We start from the raw sequence: 18962 nt of genomic DNA, 5'->3' as shown, positions 1-18962 counted from the left end.
TTATAATACCTTTTAATATTTTTCCCAGAAGCATATGTTAGTTTATGGTTTGTTTCTGAGATTGGAGGAATGTTAATCTGGGTATTCAATTGCTGTAACAAATTATGTCCCCATAAATTCATTGCTATATTAGCCACATATGGCTTTAATTTTCCTGTCCTTCTGACCCTATACATTCGACCCATCTTGCGCGTTGTTTTACCTGAGATAAAGTTCCAACTCCTAACAGCTGAACATTTCCCTTAAGAGGCCAATTTGGATGCCAAGATTCTGGGGCAATTGTTGTTATATCTGCCCATGTCTACAAGACCTTGAATTACATACAATGTCATTTATTCGTACCTTTAGCTTTGGTCTTTGATCATTTATAAACGTCTACCAAAATATTTGCTTTACGGTTTCCTGAATTTTTTTTTTTACTCTTCTAAAACTGTTTTATCATCCAGAGCAGTATGGTTTGTTGTTGCTGTTGTTGTTGTTGTTGCTGTTGCTGTTGTTTTACAATAGACATTAGGTCTTTTAATTGCTCTGGGGAGGAGTTTCTCCCACGATGACAGGGAATGACTGAACCAAATTTGACATGGGGCCTGCAAGAGACCCCCCCACACAGGGCATTTCCCAACAGCAAAAGGTTATCCTGTCTGTCTCTTGTTGATCTACATTCATTGGTCTAATGTCGGCCTTTGTGGCACCTTCTGCATACTCCTGAAGACAGGGGGCCTTTTGTTTGGATTATTCCTAGAAAAAAAAAAACATTGTTTCTAGGAACACCCTGTCTACATTCCCTTTTAGGTGACCTCGTTTGCCACAAATAAAACACCTGACATTTTGATTTTTCTTCAAGCCTCTGGAAATCACCTCTCCTATCCAAGCATCATCATGGTTATGAAATTCAATACTGACTGTATCTCAGATCCATTCCTCTATGAGTGCTGATCTTGCCTTTAAAGGCCCAAATACCCTTTTGCATTGTGAATTAGCATTTTCAAAAGCCAAAGATTCAATTATTATTTGTCTAGCTTCTGAATTCGGTATCATTCTATTTACAGCTAAAGTCAATCTTTGTTAAAAGAAGAAGAAAAAGAAGGAGGAGGAAGAGGAGGAGGAGAAGAGAAGAAGAAGAAGAAGAAGAAGAAGAAGAAGAAGAAGAAGAAGAAGAAGAAGAAGAAGAAGAAGAAGAAGAAGAAGCAGAAGCAGCAGCAGCGAAGGTTTCTTTTGAGCCCTGTATAACTTTAGTAAATAACTCAATTCTCTTTCTGACTTCTTCAGTTCTGTTCCAAGCATTCAATGCTGCTGCACAGCATAGAGCCAAGGTATGGTCATCATATAGAGACTGTCTTTGTACATCAGCGTAATTGCCCTCTTCAAAAAGTTGGTCTTGGGAGATTTCAATACCTCCAGCCCTACTTCCTTGTTGAATAATCCTAGCCTCATCTGTCCACCAGGTCCTCCACTGTAACTAAGGACTGGATTCCAATACTGCTGTAACTAAGTCTTTCCAGTCTTGTAGGACAATTCTGTTACCAGTTGACCATGAATTTAACATCTGCTTCACAAAAGGTGCATAAGGAGACTATCACTTCCTTAAATCGCCTCAAATCTAACATTTCCACAAGAGTCCAGTTAGCTCTTGCATAGCATTGGGGACACCTGTCATTTGGCAGTTGTTCCTGTAAAATGACTGGATAAATTACAGTTGGTTGTTCAATAACCTTAGGCTGTTCCTCTCTAATTTTATAATGTAATGGTGAGGTTGGTTCTCCTTTAAATTCCTCTGTCTGGGTCTGAATATCTCTATGATCTGCTTTAATAAGTTTTTCTAAGACTTGTATCTTTGCACTCATATCAACAACTTTTTTAGGAATAAAAATAAGAATTATCAAAATGATAATTAACATTATGTCAATCCCTTTTTTTTAAACTAATTCCCCCTTTAAGAATTCTCAGTTGTCTCACCAAATCTGCTGACAATGACAGTGAAGATGATGGTGAAATATGAGGCTGATTGCTGCTGCATAGAACAGTAAAAGCCCAAGCAAGTGTCAAGGCAGCTACCTAGTGTGGCAGTAGTCCAAGGAGAGGGTCCAGGGAAAGCCCACAATCCACCAGGAGAGGGAGCCACTGTCTGAAAAATGCACACAGGGGATCACATGTGGAGCACATGTGGTGGGAGCTGCCTGAAGGCAGAGGGGCTAACTCCAGCGGCATTTGGAACCCAAGAGCCTGTGGAGTTTGCTGCAGAGAGGATGCAACTGAAAAATTCGCCTCATAGGGGAGGCAGGGGAGGGGTACATGTGTAGCTCCAGCTTGTGCTTTTTCGTGAATTTGTGCCCCAAAAGTTAGAAGCCAGATGAAGCATGATCCTAATCAGTCATATATATATACATATATATATATAGTTTGTTTGTTTGTTTGTTTTTTTTCTCGAGACAGGGTTTCTCTGTGTAGCTTTGTGCCTTTCCTGGAACTCACTTTGGAGACCAGGCTGGCCTCGAACTCAGAGATCCACCTGCCTCTGCCTCCTGAGTGCTGGGATTAAAGGCGTGCGCCGCCGCCGCCCGGCAATCTTATCAATAAAACCAGGAGTCAGATATAGGATAAAAGCTGAAAGATCAGAGAAGCAGAGCAGCAGCCACCAGAGACTTCTTACCTCTCCAAATCTTCAGACTGCAAAGGCCCAAGATCCTTTCTCCACCAAGCCTTATCACTTGCTGTCTCCTATTTGTACAGACCTCCAGACCTCTATAGTTAACTAGTGGCTAGCTCCACCCTCTGATCTCCAGGTAAGCTGTATTTGTCAGAACACAACAAAGTATCACACAACATTTCTAGAGAGATGACTTAAGTAGAAGGATGAAGGTTAACAAAATAAAGTTCTTCACTTTATTATAACAGTTCAAATGATTAAAGATGAGCAAAGTATGCTGCAATTGTTTGAATATTGTTTGTTCTCTCCAAAATTCATACTGGAGTTTAATCTCCATCATGAGGAATTAAGAGGGTATAAAGTTAATTATGCTGTAGTGTTTAGATGGTATAAAGCCCTCGTGACTTTGTAAGAGAAAGATAAGAAAACACACAAAGTTGATCTTAGGAAATTTCAATAACTCTAGCCCTACTGTATACAAGTATTGTCACTTGTCTAGTGATCCCATTCATCATCTTGGGACTCTGTCTAGTGAAAAAGCCATCAATTCAGACACACTGCTGGTAGACTGACTCAGGAGAATCATTTGAACCTAAGAATATGAGGTTAGCCTGAACAAAATATTAAGACTCTATCTCAGGGGAAAAAAAACAGAAAGGAAAGGGGAATGAAAGGCAGGTGTGGTGGCATACCTATAACCCTATCACAGCTTTATGAATGGTTTGTTTTACTTAGCTTTGCTTTGCTCTGCTATGTTTTGTTTTGTACAAAGTCTCATAGCTCAGGATGGCTTCTAAGTCACTCTGTAGCTGAGGCTAGCCTTGAACTTCTAATCTTCCTGCCTCCACCTCCTTTAATCTGACAGTCCATAGCTTTCAAAGTAGCCAATGGGTAGTTAGACTATTAGCAGTAGGAAAGGGTCAGTATATATAAATTAAGTTTTTCAAGGCAAATATAGCACAGTCTTGAGTTCTACCCAATCAAAGAGCAGCTACATCTATTACCAGTCTACATGGTCAATGCAAACTCAACAGATCCAGAAGCTAAGCAGGTACTGTCAATTTCCAGCCCTCCTAAATCGTCAGTGAACCAGGCCTAAGTTTAAGGTAAGACTTTTGTGAACTGAAGACCCCACTGAACCTGTGGCTTTGTTTTAAGCCAGACAAGTACAACCTGCAGCCCACAGGACACATGTGTCCCAGAATAGCTATGAATACGGCCCAGCACATTTACAGATCACAATGTCATGGCACAGTATCAAAGATTTCCTCCAAAGAAAAGACTGAAACGCCGGGCGTGGTGGCGCACGCCTTTAATCCCAGCACTCGGGAGGCAGAGCCAGGCGGATCTTTGTGAGTTCGAGGCCAGCCTGGGCTACCAAGTGAGCTCCAGGAAAGGCGCAAAGCTACACAGAGAAACCCTGTCTCGAAAAAACCAAAAAAAAAAAAAAAAAAAAAAAAAAAGAAAAGACTGAAACAAAAAACATTTTATCCCCCATCTCTCAAGCAAACCAAAATTCTAGCAAATTTGTTTTCTGCCACAAAAGTTGTAAATCTGTTTCCTTTCACACTCAAATGTAAGTACACACAAATCTAGGACTATGGTGTGAAAAGGCACAGAAGACTTTGCCTGGTCAAAACACAACTTTATACTAGCTGTTACTCTAAAATAAACCTCAGTTTAAAAACAAAAACTTTCTTTTTCACCTATTAAAAAGAGTCAGCAACAACCAAAGGAATGTTTAGGCAGCTAGCTGCTTTTGAATCTACTTCCTAAAACTCTACAAATCCTCATTAAAGGCAATAAATTACATAATCGCCCATTACAAATCAGTGTCAGTGAAGTCATGGATTTTAAAGGAGAAACTACAACCACCACTTTATTAAACCAGCATAATCCACAGCAACAATTTAAACATTTGCCCTTTTGAACCCATAGATAAATAGTCCTCACCCCTCCAAGGAAACTTCTCCATGTAACAGATGGAGTCAATTACAGAAAACAACCAATCAAAATGCAGAGTTGTAGAGCCCAATCCCAATAGATACATCTATAAAACACTCTCATACCTAAGGCTCAGGGAACACTGGGGTGCGTGAGGTGGGGAGGGGATCCCTGAAATATTTTAAGAGCCAGAGGATCAGAGAGTTTGCTATGAGATTGTCTCTCATTACTAATATGAGAAGCTACACCCATAAAGTCTCATCAGCATGACTGCCTAACCATGTTGAACAAGGATAACACGAATAGACATGTCAAAGTAGACAGAGGAAAGCCCATGAGACCTCAACCTTACACAAAAAACTACAGGCAACTAAGGAATGCTGAAAGTGGGTGAAAGTCTTCTCCAGGAAAGAGCACCCAATACCAAATGGTCAGCCCTGAAAACATAAGTACTGGTAACATTATACAGACTGTACAGGTTTTATTTATAAATATAGATGTATCAACATATGCATAAAACAGTAATTGATGGTGCTGGAGAGATGGCTCAGAGGTTAAGAGCACTGGCTGTTCTTCTAGAGGTCCTGAGTTTAATTCCCAGCAACCACATGGTGGCTCACAGCCATCTGTAATGAGATCTGGTGCCCTCTTCTGGCCTGCAGCCATACATGCTGCATACATAATAAATAAATAAATCTTTAAAAAAAAAAAGTAATTAATGAAAAAAAGAGGCCATGAATTTGAAAATGAGCAAGGATGGGTATATGAAATGGCTTGGAGAAAGGAAAGAAAATAATGTAATTATAATCTCAAAAACAAAAGGAAAAAAATTTAAACTTTCACTAACACTTCTGAATGACAATTCAACTATTAAATAATTCAGAGCATAGTAAAGACAGGGTTAAAAATGACTGAAACCTAACTCTAAAGCTATTTGGGTACATATAACCTAAAACTCTTCCTTTTTCCTTTACCACAATTTACACTAGTTCTTTCTAGCTCAATAATTCCTCTATAACCACAAATAAATATGAACGCAGGTGCAATTATTCTGTTAATTCAGCCAGACTACCTTTTGAAATTATCTGCCAACCTCACTTTAATGTCAATGACTAATATTTAACATGATGAACAATTCTGATTTAAAAATCAAACTCTGACCTCCATATGCATGGCTATTACACATGTAGGCTCATACACACTCACATACACAAAAATAGACAAACAGATAAAATGGGGGAAAAATTAAGCTAAACCAAAGGTGAATTATTTTGTACTTCTATATATGGTCAATGTGAAGTTATATCCTTCAATTTAATATTCAATTATGGTCAATTTTTACCTTTTAAATTTTTATTGTTTAGAATTTTAAATTTGTATTGTTTAGAATATGTCAATGAACAGTTGATCCTTAAAATATATCAAAATAAGCCCGGCGGTGGTGGCGCACGCCTTTAATCCCAGCACTCGGGAGGCAGAGGCAGGCGAATCTCTGTGAGTTCGAGGCCAGCCTGGTCTACCAAGTGAGCTCCAGGAAAGGCACAAAGCTACACAGAGAAACCCTGTCTTGAAAAAACAAATTTATATATATATATATATATATATATATATATATATATATATATATATATATCAAAATATGGGGCTTGGATTGTAGAGCTGGCTCAACAGTTTGAGCATTTGTTGCTCATGCGAAGAACCCATTTCAATTCCCACCACCTACATGGTGGCTCATAATCATTTGTAACTCCAGTTACAGGAAATCTTTTGGCCTTTCTGACCTCCATACATGGTATACATGCATACATACTGGCAAGACTCCTACATATAAATAAAATCAATAAGTCTAAATGAGGCAATAATCTGATTTCATTCTCCAGATCCCATGTTTAAAAAACAAAAAAGGAAACAGGCATGATGCCACACACATATGAGAGAAGACAGGCAGGTTCTTGAGGCTCACTGGCCAGCCAGCCCAATTACTTGATCAATTCCAAGCCAATAAGAAAACTTGCCCCCAAAAGTAAATAAATGAAAGGGTGGACAGCACCAGAGGGACAACAATTGAGATTGCCCTGCAGTTTCCACAGGCACACATGCCCACATATCTACACATGTATAAGTGTGTGTGCGTGCACGCGCGCACACACATACAAAATCCATAAAATTTAAGTTCTACACTATTTTTTCATAGCAGTCTTATTCTAATAAATATTCACTAATTATCTCTTACGAGTTTCTGTAGTAACAGATGATTAAGAACTAAGCAGCTGATCTCCCAAAGAACTGGCAGTAGGTGGTAAAATATGTAAATTGATCATTAACCATTAAAAAAAAAACTAAGAGAGAGAAACATGAGCAAATACAGAATAAATAAATTACCAAGCCTCAGTAGGTGTATAGGTTGTGTTGTGAATGTTATATACAAAAGACAGGGCATGAGTTCTTAAAGAATAAATAGAAATGTTCCCAAAGGAAATAAGAGTCCAACACCAAGTCTCCACAGAAATACATCTTTATTCTAAGTCATACAAATGGATCATAAAATCAAAGAATGAAAAGCATGGATGTAATTTCAAAAGTCTTCCTTAATAAAGTGATTCTCAAGTTCTGATACAAATGAAATTTGCAGATCCAACTCCGGATTCACTGAATAACCTATGGTTTAGCAAACCCTCTAAGTTACTCTAGTATACACTAAAATTTGAGATCCATTGCTTTAGATCAGTTTTTAGCGCTATCAACATTTAAGACCTGATAATTCATTGTGGGTGAATTTCCCATGCTTTACAGACATTTAACAATATCTTGGGCCTCTATACCTTAAATGCCAACAGCACATCTCCAGACATTGCTTAATGTCCTGTCCCCTTGGGGAACAGAAATCACCACTAATCTAGATCAGGAAAATTTCCTGTAAGGCATCTAGTAAATATTTCAGGTTCTGTAGTCCATATAATCAACTCTGCCCTTCTACTGAGGGCAAAAGTGGCTAGAGACACAAACAAAAATGAGTGACTGTAGGTACCAACAGGCCTGTATCTTCAGAACCAGGTGGTAGTTTGGCCCTCAGGCTGTAATTTGTTGACCCCTAACATAGACTACATGCATTCTAACTAAATATCTTCAACTACTGCTACCAAGTAATTGTCTAGACTCATATCTGACTTCATCTAGTCTACTTGTAAACTAGATAGGAGTCTAGACAGAGCTCCATTAAAGGTTAACTGTCTTACTCAGAGAACAATTATCAAAATACTGTAGCTCCAGCTGCTCTACCTAAATGCACTCTCTGACAACTGTACTCTATAGAGGTATAACCATATATTACTACATGAGAAACATTCAAATATCTTATATTGTAAAGCAACCAAAACATACAGAAAAATACTGATTTTACTGAAGGCAGTAACAATGATTTTCTTTTAAATGGGATCATTTCTCTTATGGGCAAACTTTATAAGAAAATAATTCCAGGATGGGCCACTTTGTTCATGGGACCATTGGGCAATAACAGAAAGGCAAGGTAAAGAGGCTCACTGTACACAGAATGGGTCATCCTATCTACTTGATTACTGAATTCTTTCCCTGCTGAGGTCTCCTTTTGATGAGCATTTACACGGGACACAAGTATCTTTGTTGGGGAATATTATTTTAAGGAGTGTTACTTTTGTTTATGTTGCATTTGTTTAACTCTTTGAACCTGTGTTACTGTGCCTGCCTGAAACATCTGATGGTCTAATAAAGAGCTGAATGGCGAATGGTGAGGCGGGAGAAAGGATAGGCAGGATTGGCAGACAGAGAGAAGTAGAAAGAGAAATCTGAAAGAAAGGGAAGAAGGAACAAGAGAACAAGGAGAGGAGGACTTCAGGGGCCAGCCACACAGTCAGACACGGATTAAGAAGGAAAGAAAAGGTATACAGGAATAAAGAAAGATAAAAGCCCTGAGGCCAAAGATAGACAGGCTAATTTAAAGTTAAGAAAAGCAGGCAAGAAACAAGCCAAGCTAAGGCCAGTCATTTATAATTAAAAATAAGCCTCCATGTGTGATTTGAGAGCAGAGTGGCAGGCCCCTCAAAAGAGCAAAAACTATCAACATATCTTCACATCCATTGTTCAGAATCTATGCACATACTTCTTCCCAAATGTCTTTCTCAACAATTTTCCAATCATGCTCTTTCTAATCCCTGATCATTCAGCCAAACCACTGGCTATATAACCCATCAATCAGTAAACAATCATACATCTGATCATTTCTCCTTCCAAGCAAAATGTACAATCATGTGTACTGCTGAAGTTCTTTCTACTTCACATAGAACAGTGTTTTTCAGGATTGTCCCATAAAGAAGTTTTAATGCTGTAGTTGGTGATGCCTGCAGAACATGCAGAACAGTAAACCAGGTCCTAGTCTTCTCTTCCTCAGTCAACCAATCATAGGACACACCATGTTTGGAAGAAAACACTGTAACAGCAGAAACCATAGGTATTTGGGCAACTTCTTCATATAACTTGTTTGTGCACTCAGGACCTGCTCAGTCCTGATCATGTAAATACCACTTCCATTTGATAATGAATTTCTGCTGTGCACATCCTACTTTATGGCATGGTGGGTCAGATAACACACAACTCATGATGGGCAGCTCAGTTTGCATAGTACCTTGGTGGCCTGCTGTCAAACATTCAGTCACTAGAGCACAATATCACTCAAAGAGAAATGTTGTCTACAAACAATGGTAGGGCCTTGTTCCAATACCCCAAGGGTCTCCTTTTTGATTCACCTATAGAGGCCTACCAAAGGCTCCAAACCACATCCCTACCTGCCACTGACACCTCAAATACCATCAGGTCTGCTGGTTCACATGGTCTAAGCAGTAGGGCAGCCTGCACAGCACCCTGGACCTGTTGAAAAGCCTTCTCCTGATCCAGGCCCCACACAAAACTAGCTGCTTTCCATGTCCCTTGATATATAGGGGAGAAACACATCCAAGTGAAGAATGTGCTGTCTCCAGAATCCAAATAGGCCCACTAAACACTCTGCTTCTTTCTTGATTATGGGAAAGGCCAGATGCAATAATTTATCCTTCACCTTTGAAGGAATAATCTCTGCGTGCCCCACACCCCCAGACTCCTAGAAATTTCACTGAGGCCCTTGAATTGAAGCCCTTGGTTAGATTTATTTCCCATTCTCTGATGCAAATATGTGTTACCAACAAATTCAAAACAGTTGCTACCTCCTGCTCACTTTGTTCAATCTGCATAATGCCATCAATATAGTGAACCAGTATGACATTTTGAGCAAGAGACAGATGATCAAGATCCCTTTGGACTAAGTTATGATACAGGGCTGGAGAGTTAAATATACCCTTGAAGTAAAACTGTAAAGGGGTTCTGTTGGCCTTACCAGTTGAAAGCAAATCATTTCTGGGGCTCTTATGGACAGATATTGAGGAAAAGTATTTTCTAGATCAATAACTGCATACCATATACCAGGAGATGTATTAAATATACTCGAGTAAAGAAACCACATCTGGTACAGCAGCTGCAAACAGAGATATTACTTAATCAAGTTAATGTTAGTCAACTATCATTCTCCATGATCCATCTATCTTCTGCCCAGACCAAATAGGAGAGTTAAAGAGGTAAATATGGTAGGAACCACTACCCCTTTATTGTGACTATACTTTTCATTGTGACTACAACCTCCTCATGGGCTACACTTTCTATCTCCCCTCTAGGAGCCAGCTTTAAGTCTGGTTATAGGTCTAGAGCTAGCTATTGATGGGTACAGCGAGACATCAGTATTGTCTTGCCTAGCATTTCCTTCAGGGAATGTCAATGAGGGTTCCACAGACAATAAAAAATTAATTCCCTCAGGCATAAATTTCTGTCTTAGTTAGGTTTCCAATCCTGTGCTCAAACACCATAATCAAGACACTCTTATTAACAGAAAAAGTCAGGGCACAGTCACAATCAAACCAAAGCAAAACCAAACTTCCAGTGTAAAAATGTCAGTGTTTGACATCTGAGATTCACTTTAGTGACCCTGGCCTCTTGCTAATACATCCAATTCTGATGGTCTAGAAACCTTATAGGACCTTCATTTTACTACAAAATTACTGAATGCTTCAGGAAATTCTAGATGAGATTTCAAAGATGCAGCTCAACATTTCCAGCTCTGCCTCCTAAGGAGTTCTTTCTCAGATACCTCTATTTGGTTATAGGAATCCCAACTTATACTACAGAAAAAGAATCTCAGAGCCAGTGAGATGGCTAAGAGAGTGTGTGTGTGTGTGTGTGTGTGTGTGTGTGTGTGTGTGTGTGTGTGTATTCATTCTTAGGTGTATAGTACTTAATAAATCCCCTCTTCATTTAATAAAGCCCAATTTTTGTTACACACACACACACACACACACACACACACACACACACACAATGTAATAAATGGTCAAAATGAAAATAACAGAATGTGAGCACTTTCTATTTCAGACACCTAATAGCTTTACAGGTGCTAATTCATTTTTCATATTGGAAACTGAGGCAGATGTATAAAATAACTTATCAAGGCTCACAAGATGGATGAGTGGCAGCACTGTGAAATAAATTCAAGGGGTGTGAACCTCAAAGGCATATCCTAACTACAAGCTATTAAATTTTATTCTCTATGCCAAAACTTTATTTTATCAATAATCTACAATCCAAATACTAGAACAGTATGATCTGTCCCCAAAGGAAAGAGAACAAAGAGAAAGGAAACAAAGGACAAAGGTTAACTAGACTACCTGCCCCACAGTACTCAATCTCCGACCCAAGGTAACCCCTCGGCCATTAACTATGTTCCCTATATATTTAGCTAAACCCTAATCTTCATCATCACAAGGAATACCATACTCCTTTGCAGAAGCTATCTGTGTCAAACTGAAAAAGAAAGAAGGATCAAAATACCATTTAGAAAGGCCAAGTATTATACAGGAGTGGCAACAACATGCATGTGACTTACCAGAGAACAGTGTCATTGAAGACTATGCTTGAAATATGAAAGTGAATCAAATCTTAAATGTGAGTCCCAAAATGAGAAAACTTATAAACCAATAGAAGTCATGCTATAAGAAATATAACATCAAAATAAATGCTAAATTTGACAGAAAGAAAAAAACTCTAAATCTATGATCAAAGCAACTAAGTTATTCAGAAAGAATATCTTTTTTTTTTTTTTTCCAGGTTTTTCGAGACAGGGTTTCAATGTGTAGCTTTGCGCCTTTCCTGGAACTCACTTGGTAGCCCAGGCTGGCCTCGAACTCACAGAGATCCGCCTGCCTCTGCCTCCCGAGTGCTGGGATTAAAGGCGTGCGCCACCACCGCCAGGCCAGAAAGAATATCTTTATCCAGGTAGAGGAGATTTGGTTTCTGGGAAAGTCTGAAGCAACACATCACTACCAGTAAGAACCTCTTATTTTTTTCCACTTGAGCAATGATTCCTATCTGTCACTAACAAAAAAATGTAAATAGAAAACCAACTTATGAGACCAGTCTTTTGTTCCCAAAATATATTAAAACTAACTTATGAAGCCGGGCGGTGGTGGCGCACGCCTTTAATCCCAGCACTCGGGAGGCAGAGGCAGGCGGATCTCTGTGAGTTCGAGGCCAGCCTGGGCTACCAAGTGAGTTCCAGGAAAGGTGCAAAGCTACACAGAGAGACCCTGTCTCGAAAAACCAAAAAAAAAAAAAAAAAAAAAAAAAACTAACTTATGAGACTAATCTCTTATTTCAAAAAGTTATAATTTTTTTGTAATGGAAAAACAAATTCTAGCATGACATTAATCAAAGAGCTAAAAGACCTAGAAGCCTCACATCATGGCACACACCTTTAATGTCTAGAGACAGAAGCAGGAGGAGGATCTCTGTGAGTTCAAGGCCAGGGTATTCAACACAAGAGGTTTCAGGGCAGTCCAAGATACATAGAGAAACCCAGTCTTATAAAACAAAATAAAATGAAAAATATAGATAGAAGTCGTTTGCTTTAACTTAATAAGATGTAACTAGTACTACTAGAATGATGTGACAGCAACTGTAATTGTTTAAGTAACTATTTTCCCATCTGTAAACAGATCAAACAGGGTCAAGTTTGTTTGATAAAAGTGATTTTTGTGAAGGAAGAAAAAGAATATAATATAATAGAAAATAATAAAGAATTATATAATTCTACAATTACTAGAAGGGCATAGTGGCTCACCCTTGTAATCTTAGCACTTGGAAGACTAAGGTAGAAGAAATAGCATGAATTCAACATCAGTATAGGCTACAGTAAGTTTCAAGCCAGCCTGGGCTAGGTGTGAGAGCCTGTCTTTTAAAAAAAATTTAAAAAAAAAAAAAAGGGGGGCCAGGACTTAGGAGGTAGAAGCAGGCAAATCTCTGAGTTCCAGGACAGTCAGAGCTACATAACTAGACCCTGCCTTGAAAATAAACAAACAAACAAACACTCTATACCAAACATAATAAAAAATAAGATTTGAACTTTTCATCTGGATGCACCTCTTTGTTATAAAAAACCTGGGGGTGGGGGGCACAGTCTGGTTTTTGGTTTTTAACTCGGGTTATTTCTGTACACCCTCTTTTGGCTCTAGCCTGCCAGAACAGCATAAGTACTACACTCTACCACTACTTTAACAGTAACATACTGTGCAAACAGAATGAACACTTTTGATTAAATAGTCCAAATTCTAAATTGACTAGACAGAGCTAACTTTAAAAGTAACTATTGAACTGGGTATTGTGACCCACATTTACAAACCCAACACTATGGAGACTGAAGCAAGAGGATCTTAAGTTTGACTCTAGCTGCAGCTACACAGGGAGACCCTACAAGATGCTAGTATTCTTCCATTCAAAAAATTTTGGTGGTATGGTTGCTAAGGAAAACAAGATGACACATCCTCAAAAAGACTAAAAATCCCATTTCAGTTTAGGATTATCGTGTGACACAGCAATTTTAGCTTTAGGAATATACCCAAATAAGCTGAAGTAAGGGACTCCAGCAGATATTTTATAGCACTGTTCACAGCAGCATTATTCATGATAGTCACAAGTTATGAGCATCCTAACTATCACAGAAGATGAATGAGTAAGCAAAATATTGCATTTCCAAATATGGAATATTAGTTAGCTGTTAAAAGGAATAAAATTCTGACACATGCCACATCATAGATGAACCCTGAGAGCACATACACTAAGTGAAATAAACCAGTCGCAAAAGAGCAAATCCTGTAAGTCTTGTTAAATAAGTTACCTACAACAGTCAAATTCATATAGACAGAAAATAAAATGTTGGTTGCCAGAAGCCAGAAAGAGGGAGAAATGAGGATATTATTTAATGTACCCAGAATTCCCATTTTAAAAGATGGAAAGAACAGTGGAAATAGATGAATAATGGTGATGGTTGCACAGTGCTATGAATACGTAATACCACTGAAGTGTACACTTGAAAGTGGTTAATATGGAAAATTATGTTATATATTTTCCATGATTAAATTTTGTAGTTGAAAAAACTGGGAGTCCTGTTTGTTTTTCACTACTGGGGATCAAACCTGGGGCCTTATCCAAGCTAGCTAAGCACTCGAGAGGGGGTGGGTATTAAAAGACAATTTGTTCTGTAGTAAGTTCACCCATCCACAGTGTCCCAATCCTCTCCCTTTAAGTGTGAACTATAATCTTCTACCCACTACTTAGCAACTTTTCACTGATTCTAAAAGAAGCATTTTTCTCTTTAAGTAACATGGTCAAGACTCCTTTCCCAAAAGCTTTTCATATTTAGACATTATACTATTATAATCTATTATCCAGCAATGATCAAAATCTGATTTTTTTTTTCCTAAAAGGAAATGGAAGAGTTTTAGAAAGGCTTCTTCACTAGGCTTGTTAATTGCTTTCTTCGTGTTATATAATCATAATTAAATAAACACAAACATTAGAAAAGAAAATACTCAAATGCATGTAAAGGTTTCAACTGAGGGCTTTTTTTCCAAAACCTCAATAAATTTTATTTGACTTAAAGAAATTATGATTTCAGCCGGGCGGTGGTGGCGCACGCCTTTAATCCCAGCACTCGGGAGGCAGAGCCAGGCGGATCTCTGTGAGTTCGAGGCCAGCCTGGGCTACCAAGTGAGTTCCAGGAAAGGCGCAAAGCTACACAGAGAAACCCTGTCTCGAAAAACCAAAAAAAAAAAAAATTATGATTTCATTAAATCACATAAAATTTTTTTAAGTTCTGGAAAATTTTAAATTTTTTGGAAGTTTTTAAAATTTATCAGTTAGCATACAAAAACAATGGGTTTCATTCTGACAGTTTCATACGTAGACAGCATTGGACTTTGCCTATATTTTCTTCCTCAGCAGCCCTTTGTCCCTCCTTCCCTCCTCTCACTCAGGTGCCTTTCCATCACATAAATAGTCTTTCTTTCATCTCACAGTATGTATGTGCATGTAAATAAACATACATATGGCCTACGGAATCTGTATATTAGAGAAAACAGGCAATATATGCACTTCTGAGTCTTTCTTACTTTGTCCAACAAGATGATCTGCAAGTGAGTTAACGTCACTCTCTTTTTTAAATTCATTCTTTTTAAAGGTGAATAAAACTCCATTGTGTACCCCACATTTTCCTTACTTTTCACATACTCATGGGCATCTAGGCTGGTTCCATATCTTCTATTGTAAACACCAACACTAAACAAGCATGTACAAGTATTCTTAAAATTTAAAGTTGTGTCCTTTCTACACAGGCATGCTGATCTCTCATAGAATTATTGATTCTGACAAGCACGTGAAATAAAACATAATTTCTTACTATATTCGCTTTGGGGAGGTATTCCACTAAACAAGTATTACCCAAGAATCTACATACCATGTCCTATGTTTGAGTACACATGTGTATGTGTGCACATGCAATTTCGTGTGAGTGTGGTACTAGGTATCAGAACTAGGGCCTTACATATGCTAGGCTAGCCAGTGCTCTACCACTGAGCTACATTCCCCCATCTGCATGCCAAGTCTTGAGGTATAATCCTTACAATAAATTTCTTGATTTTATTATAAGAGATAATTGCTTCTTTTTAAATTAATACTAAAAAGACCTACAATACAGAAGACTACAATGATCAATATAAAAGTAAGACTACACAAACAAAATGATGTGATATTTAATTAGTAAGATCACAGGTTCCTAAACACACAAAGAATTAATGTGCTTAAAGTACACAGAGTTCTAAGCAAAATTTTTATTATATGAAAATTTTCTCCAATTATATTTTCCAATGTGCACAGTATATCCTGGCCTATAAGATCATTCCAATATCATTCTTGTAAGAAAACTCTTTGGCCGGAAATATAGACCAGTAGTAGAGCTCTTGTCTGGCATGCACAAGGCCCTGGGTATAATACCTAGCTACTGAGAAAATAAAACATTTTCAAAGGTGAAAGAAAGACTGGAAAAGAGAATGTTATTGAAATTTAAGAATGTGATCAAAATAATCATTTTGATTTCCAAACCAAAAGTCTTGATACCTCAAAAATATGACTCTGCCTCTGAGAACAAAGACTGTAAACTTCCAATCCTTTAGCTAATGTAAGAGTAATAGTGAGCCAGGTGTGGTGGTATACACTCCTGTAATCCCAACACTGGAGAAGCAATCCGGGCTTGCCTGGGATGGATGGATGGATGGATGGATGGATGGATGGATGGATGGATGGATAGATATATCTTGAAACTCTGCCTCAAAAAAAATTAAAATTAAAATTAATAATAAGCATAGTGATTGACAGAAGATGGAAAGTAGCTACAAGTTATTAGAGCTTTTAAAAATTTATAAAATTAAAACAAAGTTATAATCACACTAGGGCTTGGGTAAATTCCACTATGTGTTGCTGTCCAGAACCTTTCCCAACAAAACACAAACTGGGTAAAACTCCATCTAAGAAGTAGACACAGTGGATCACAATTTTAATCCCAGTACTGTGAGAAGCTGAGGTAGGAAGACTGGATTTAAGTAGATGCCAGCCTGGGCTACAAAGGGAGACAGGGTCTAAGAAAGATAAAAGACCTCAGGCTATTCTTTTTGTTTGTTTTCAAGACAGGGTTTCTTTGTGTAGCTATGGAGGGTATCCTGGATCTCACTCTGTAGACCAGGTTGGCCTCGAACTCACAGAGATCCGCCTGCCTCTGCCTCCTGAGTGCTGGGATTAAAGGTGTGCCCCGCCACCGCCCAGCCCTATTCTAAAGCCTACAAACACCAAAATATCATGACCAAATTTCTTTTTAAAACCATCCTTTCTGAATTTGCTGTTTACAGTATGGTCAAAATGTACATGTAATCATATTCCTAATGTACCAGATAGATACTAGAGAAGAAAAAAAAAAGAGCAAATTCTTGGAAATGGTCATCAGAATAATAAATAGAAAAGGAATGCCTACAGAGACCGTGAAGTAATACCAATGTTGGAGAAAAAGTCTGCCAATATTTGACACACATAATGCCAAACGGTGTGTGTATGACACTAAAATATTTTCTTCAGTAAATATCAAAAGGCAAAAAAAAATTTACAGGATATTGTTTATAACTCACAACCTTTCCAGACGCACATGGTGCTACTTTCAGGGGGCCTCGCTAAGATACTTACATGCCAGTGTCACTATAGAAGGGTTCAGTAAAGAAATAATCTTTAGTTTATATTAACTCCTGAGGAAAGGACACCAAATAAATCAAGTGGGGAGGGGAGGGGAATCTGCAAATATGAACGGGTTAAGTTTGTGTATTCACTGCAAAGATACATCAGAACATACCACAGAGGAGCCTCCTTATTGTCCACCCTCCAAAGATTCCAGTAAGGCCTTCAGCGTCTCCTCACCTGTTTCCCCCTCTTTGAAATGGACCACACAAAGCCCAGCTAGCTTCATCACCTCCTCATCACTCTGCCTTTTCAACTCTCCCCTTCATACAATACACCACACCCATAGCAACACACTCCACACACACACATCAGTTTCCTCATGGAACAACCCAAACACCCCACAATTAACCCCAGAGTCTACACATTCCTCATAAAACTAAGAAAGAGCCCACACACACAGCAACCCCCAATCCTAACAACCCCAAACCTAAAATCCTCATTCAACCTCATTTAACACGTTCTACACACCACACACACACACACACAATACAGCATATGAAATACATGTTCCCCCATGGTTCACAATATACACACACCCTGAGCCACGTAGGGGTAGAAAAGCCCCACACTACAACCACTGCGGTGCTCAAACAAACGCTGGGAAGAGGCCACCGCGCTGCCACGCCGAAGCCGCCAAGTTGGAGGTGGGGGGTGGAGGTGGGGGCGGGGGGGGGGGCGAGCAGAGCCAGACACTTCACCTGAAAATCCGCCAGGATCATCTCCCGGTCCATGTTGGACGCCATGGCGGCCGCCGAGCTCCGCGGCTCCGGGGACGAAGCGCGCACCTGGGAGCGAGACGGCGCCTCCTGCGGCCGCAGATGCGGCGGCCGCCGCCGGGGGGCGAGGGGCTGGCGGGCGAGCCGGCGGGCGGGCCGGCGGGCCGGCGGGCGGGGCAGCGCGGGAGGCTAGGTGCTCATGCACTCGGTAACCTTCAGCCGCCCTGCGCCCGCCTGCGCCCCGCGGAGCCCTCGCTGCAGCCGCCGGGACGAGGAGGCTGGTCTCGATGCCGGGCTGGTCCTTCCGTCGCCGGCTGGGACCCGGAGGACAGGCTGCGACAGCGCGCGCCCCGCTGCCTTCGGCCGCGGCAAGCCCGGCGGGGGCGGGGAAAGCGAGAGAACGAGCAGGCGGGCCAACGCCACAGCCGCCTCCGCCTCCTCCGCTTCCTCCCCGGCCGCCGCCTCCGCCCCTGGTTGGCCAGCGCCAGGGCTGTCGCACATTTTGCCTGTCATCGAGGTCGCAAAGCGGCGCTTTGCGGCTGTCACGTGGCCGCCGGCCTGTCAAGCGCTTGGCGCACGGCGGGCGGGCGGAGACGTGGGCCCAGGTGGCTGGGAAGCCGATGTGCGTTCCCGGGAGCCTGAGGACCCGCAACAGGTTATTCCGGTTTGGGCTGAAGCCGGGGCCTGGAGGCGCCGCCTCCCCCCTGGCCACGGCGGGAATGTGATTCGGCGCCTCACGTGGTTAGTCACACGCAAAGCACATCCAGCCTCAGCCCAGCTCAGCACACGCATAACCCGCCTGACCAGCAGAATTGGTAACATGCACGTTTTCCTCAGACAAAGGTTCACCCAAATACCGCTTCGTATACGGTCTCTTACCCTCAACCTCACGGTCAAAAGCCGCTTGCATTCTGTCACTCCCAGTCTGGAAG

General features: G+C 40.3%; 1 protein-coding gene across 1 annotated transcript in view; it reads right to left on the bottom strand.

Annotated features, from left to right (window-relative positions):
• Faf1 (Fas associated factor 1) overlaps window positions 1-18147 on the bottom strand; it is a 339484-nt gene extending 321337 nt beyond the window's left edge. The window contains exon 1 of the mRNA XM_076564728.1: window positions 18013-18147. Coding sequence (XP_076420843.1) covers window positions 18013-18057 — 45 coding nt within the window. The 5' untranslated portion in view covers window positions 18058-18147. The remainder of the gene's footprint in view (window positions 1-18012) is intronic.
• Window positions 18148-18962: the final 815 nt, after the last annotated feature.

Source organism: Peromyscus maniculatus, chromosome 2 (assembly GCF_049852395.1).
Source record: "Peromyscus maniculatus bairdii isolate BWxNUB_F1_BW_parent chromosome 2, HU_Pman_BW_mat_3.1, whole genome shotgun sequence".
Classification (NCBI taxonomy): Eukaryota; Metazoa; Chordata; class Mammalia; order Rodentia; family Cricetidae; genus Peromyscus; species Peromyscus maniculatus.
This window is presented reverse-complemented; position numbering and strand designations above follow the sequence as displayed.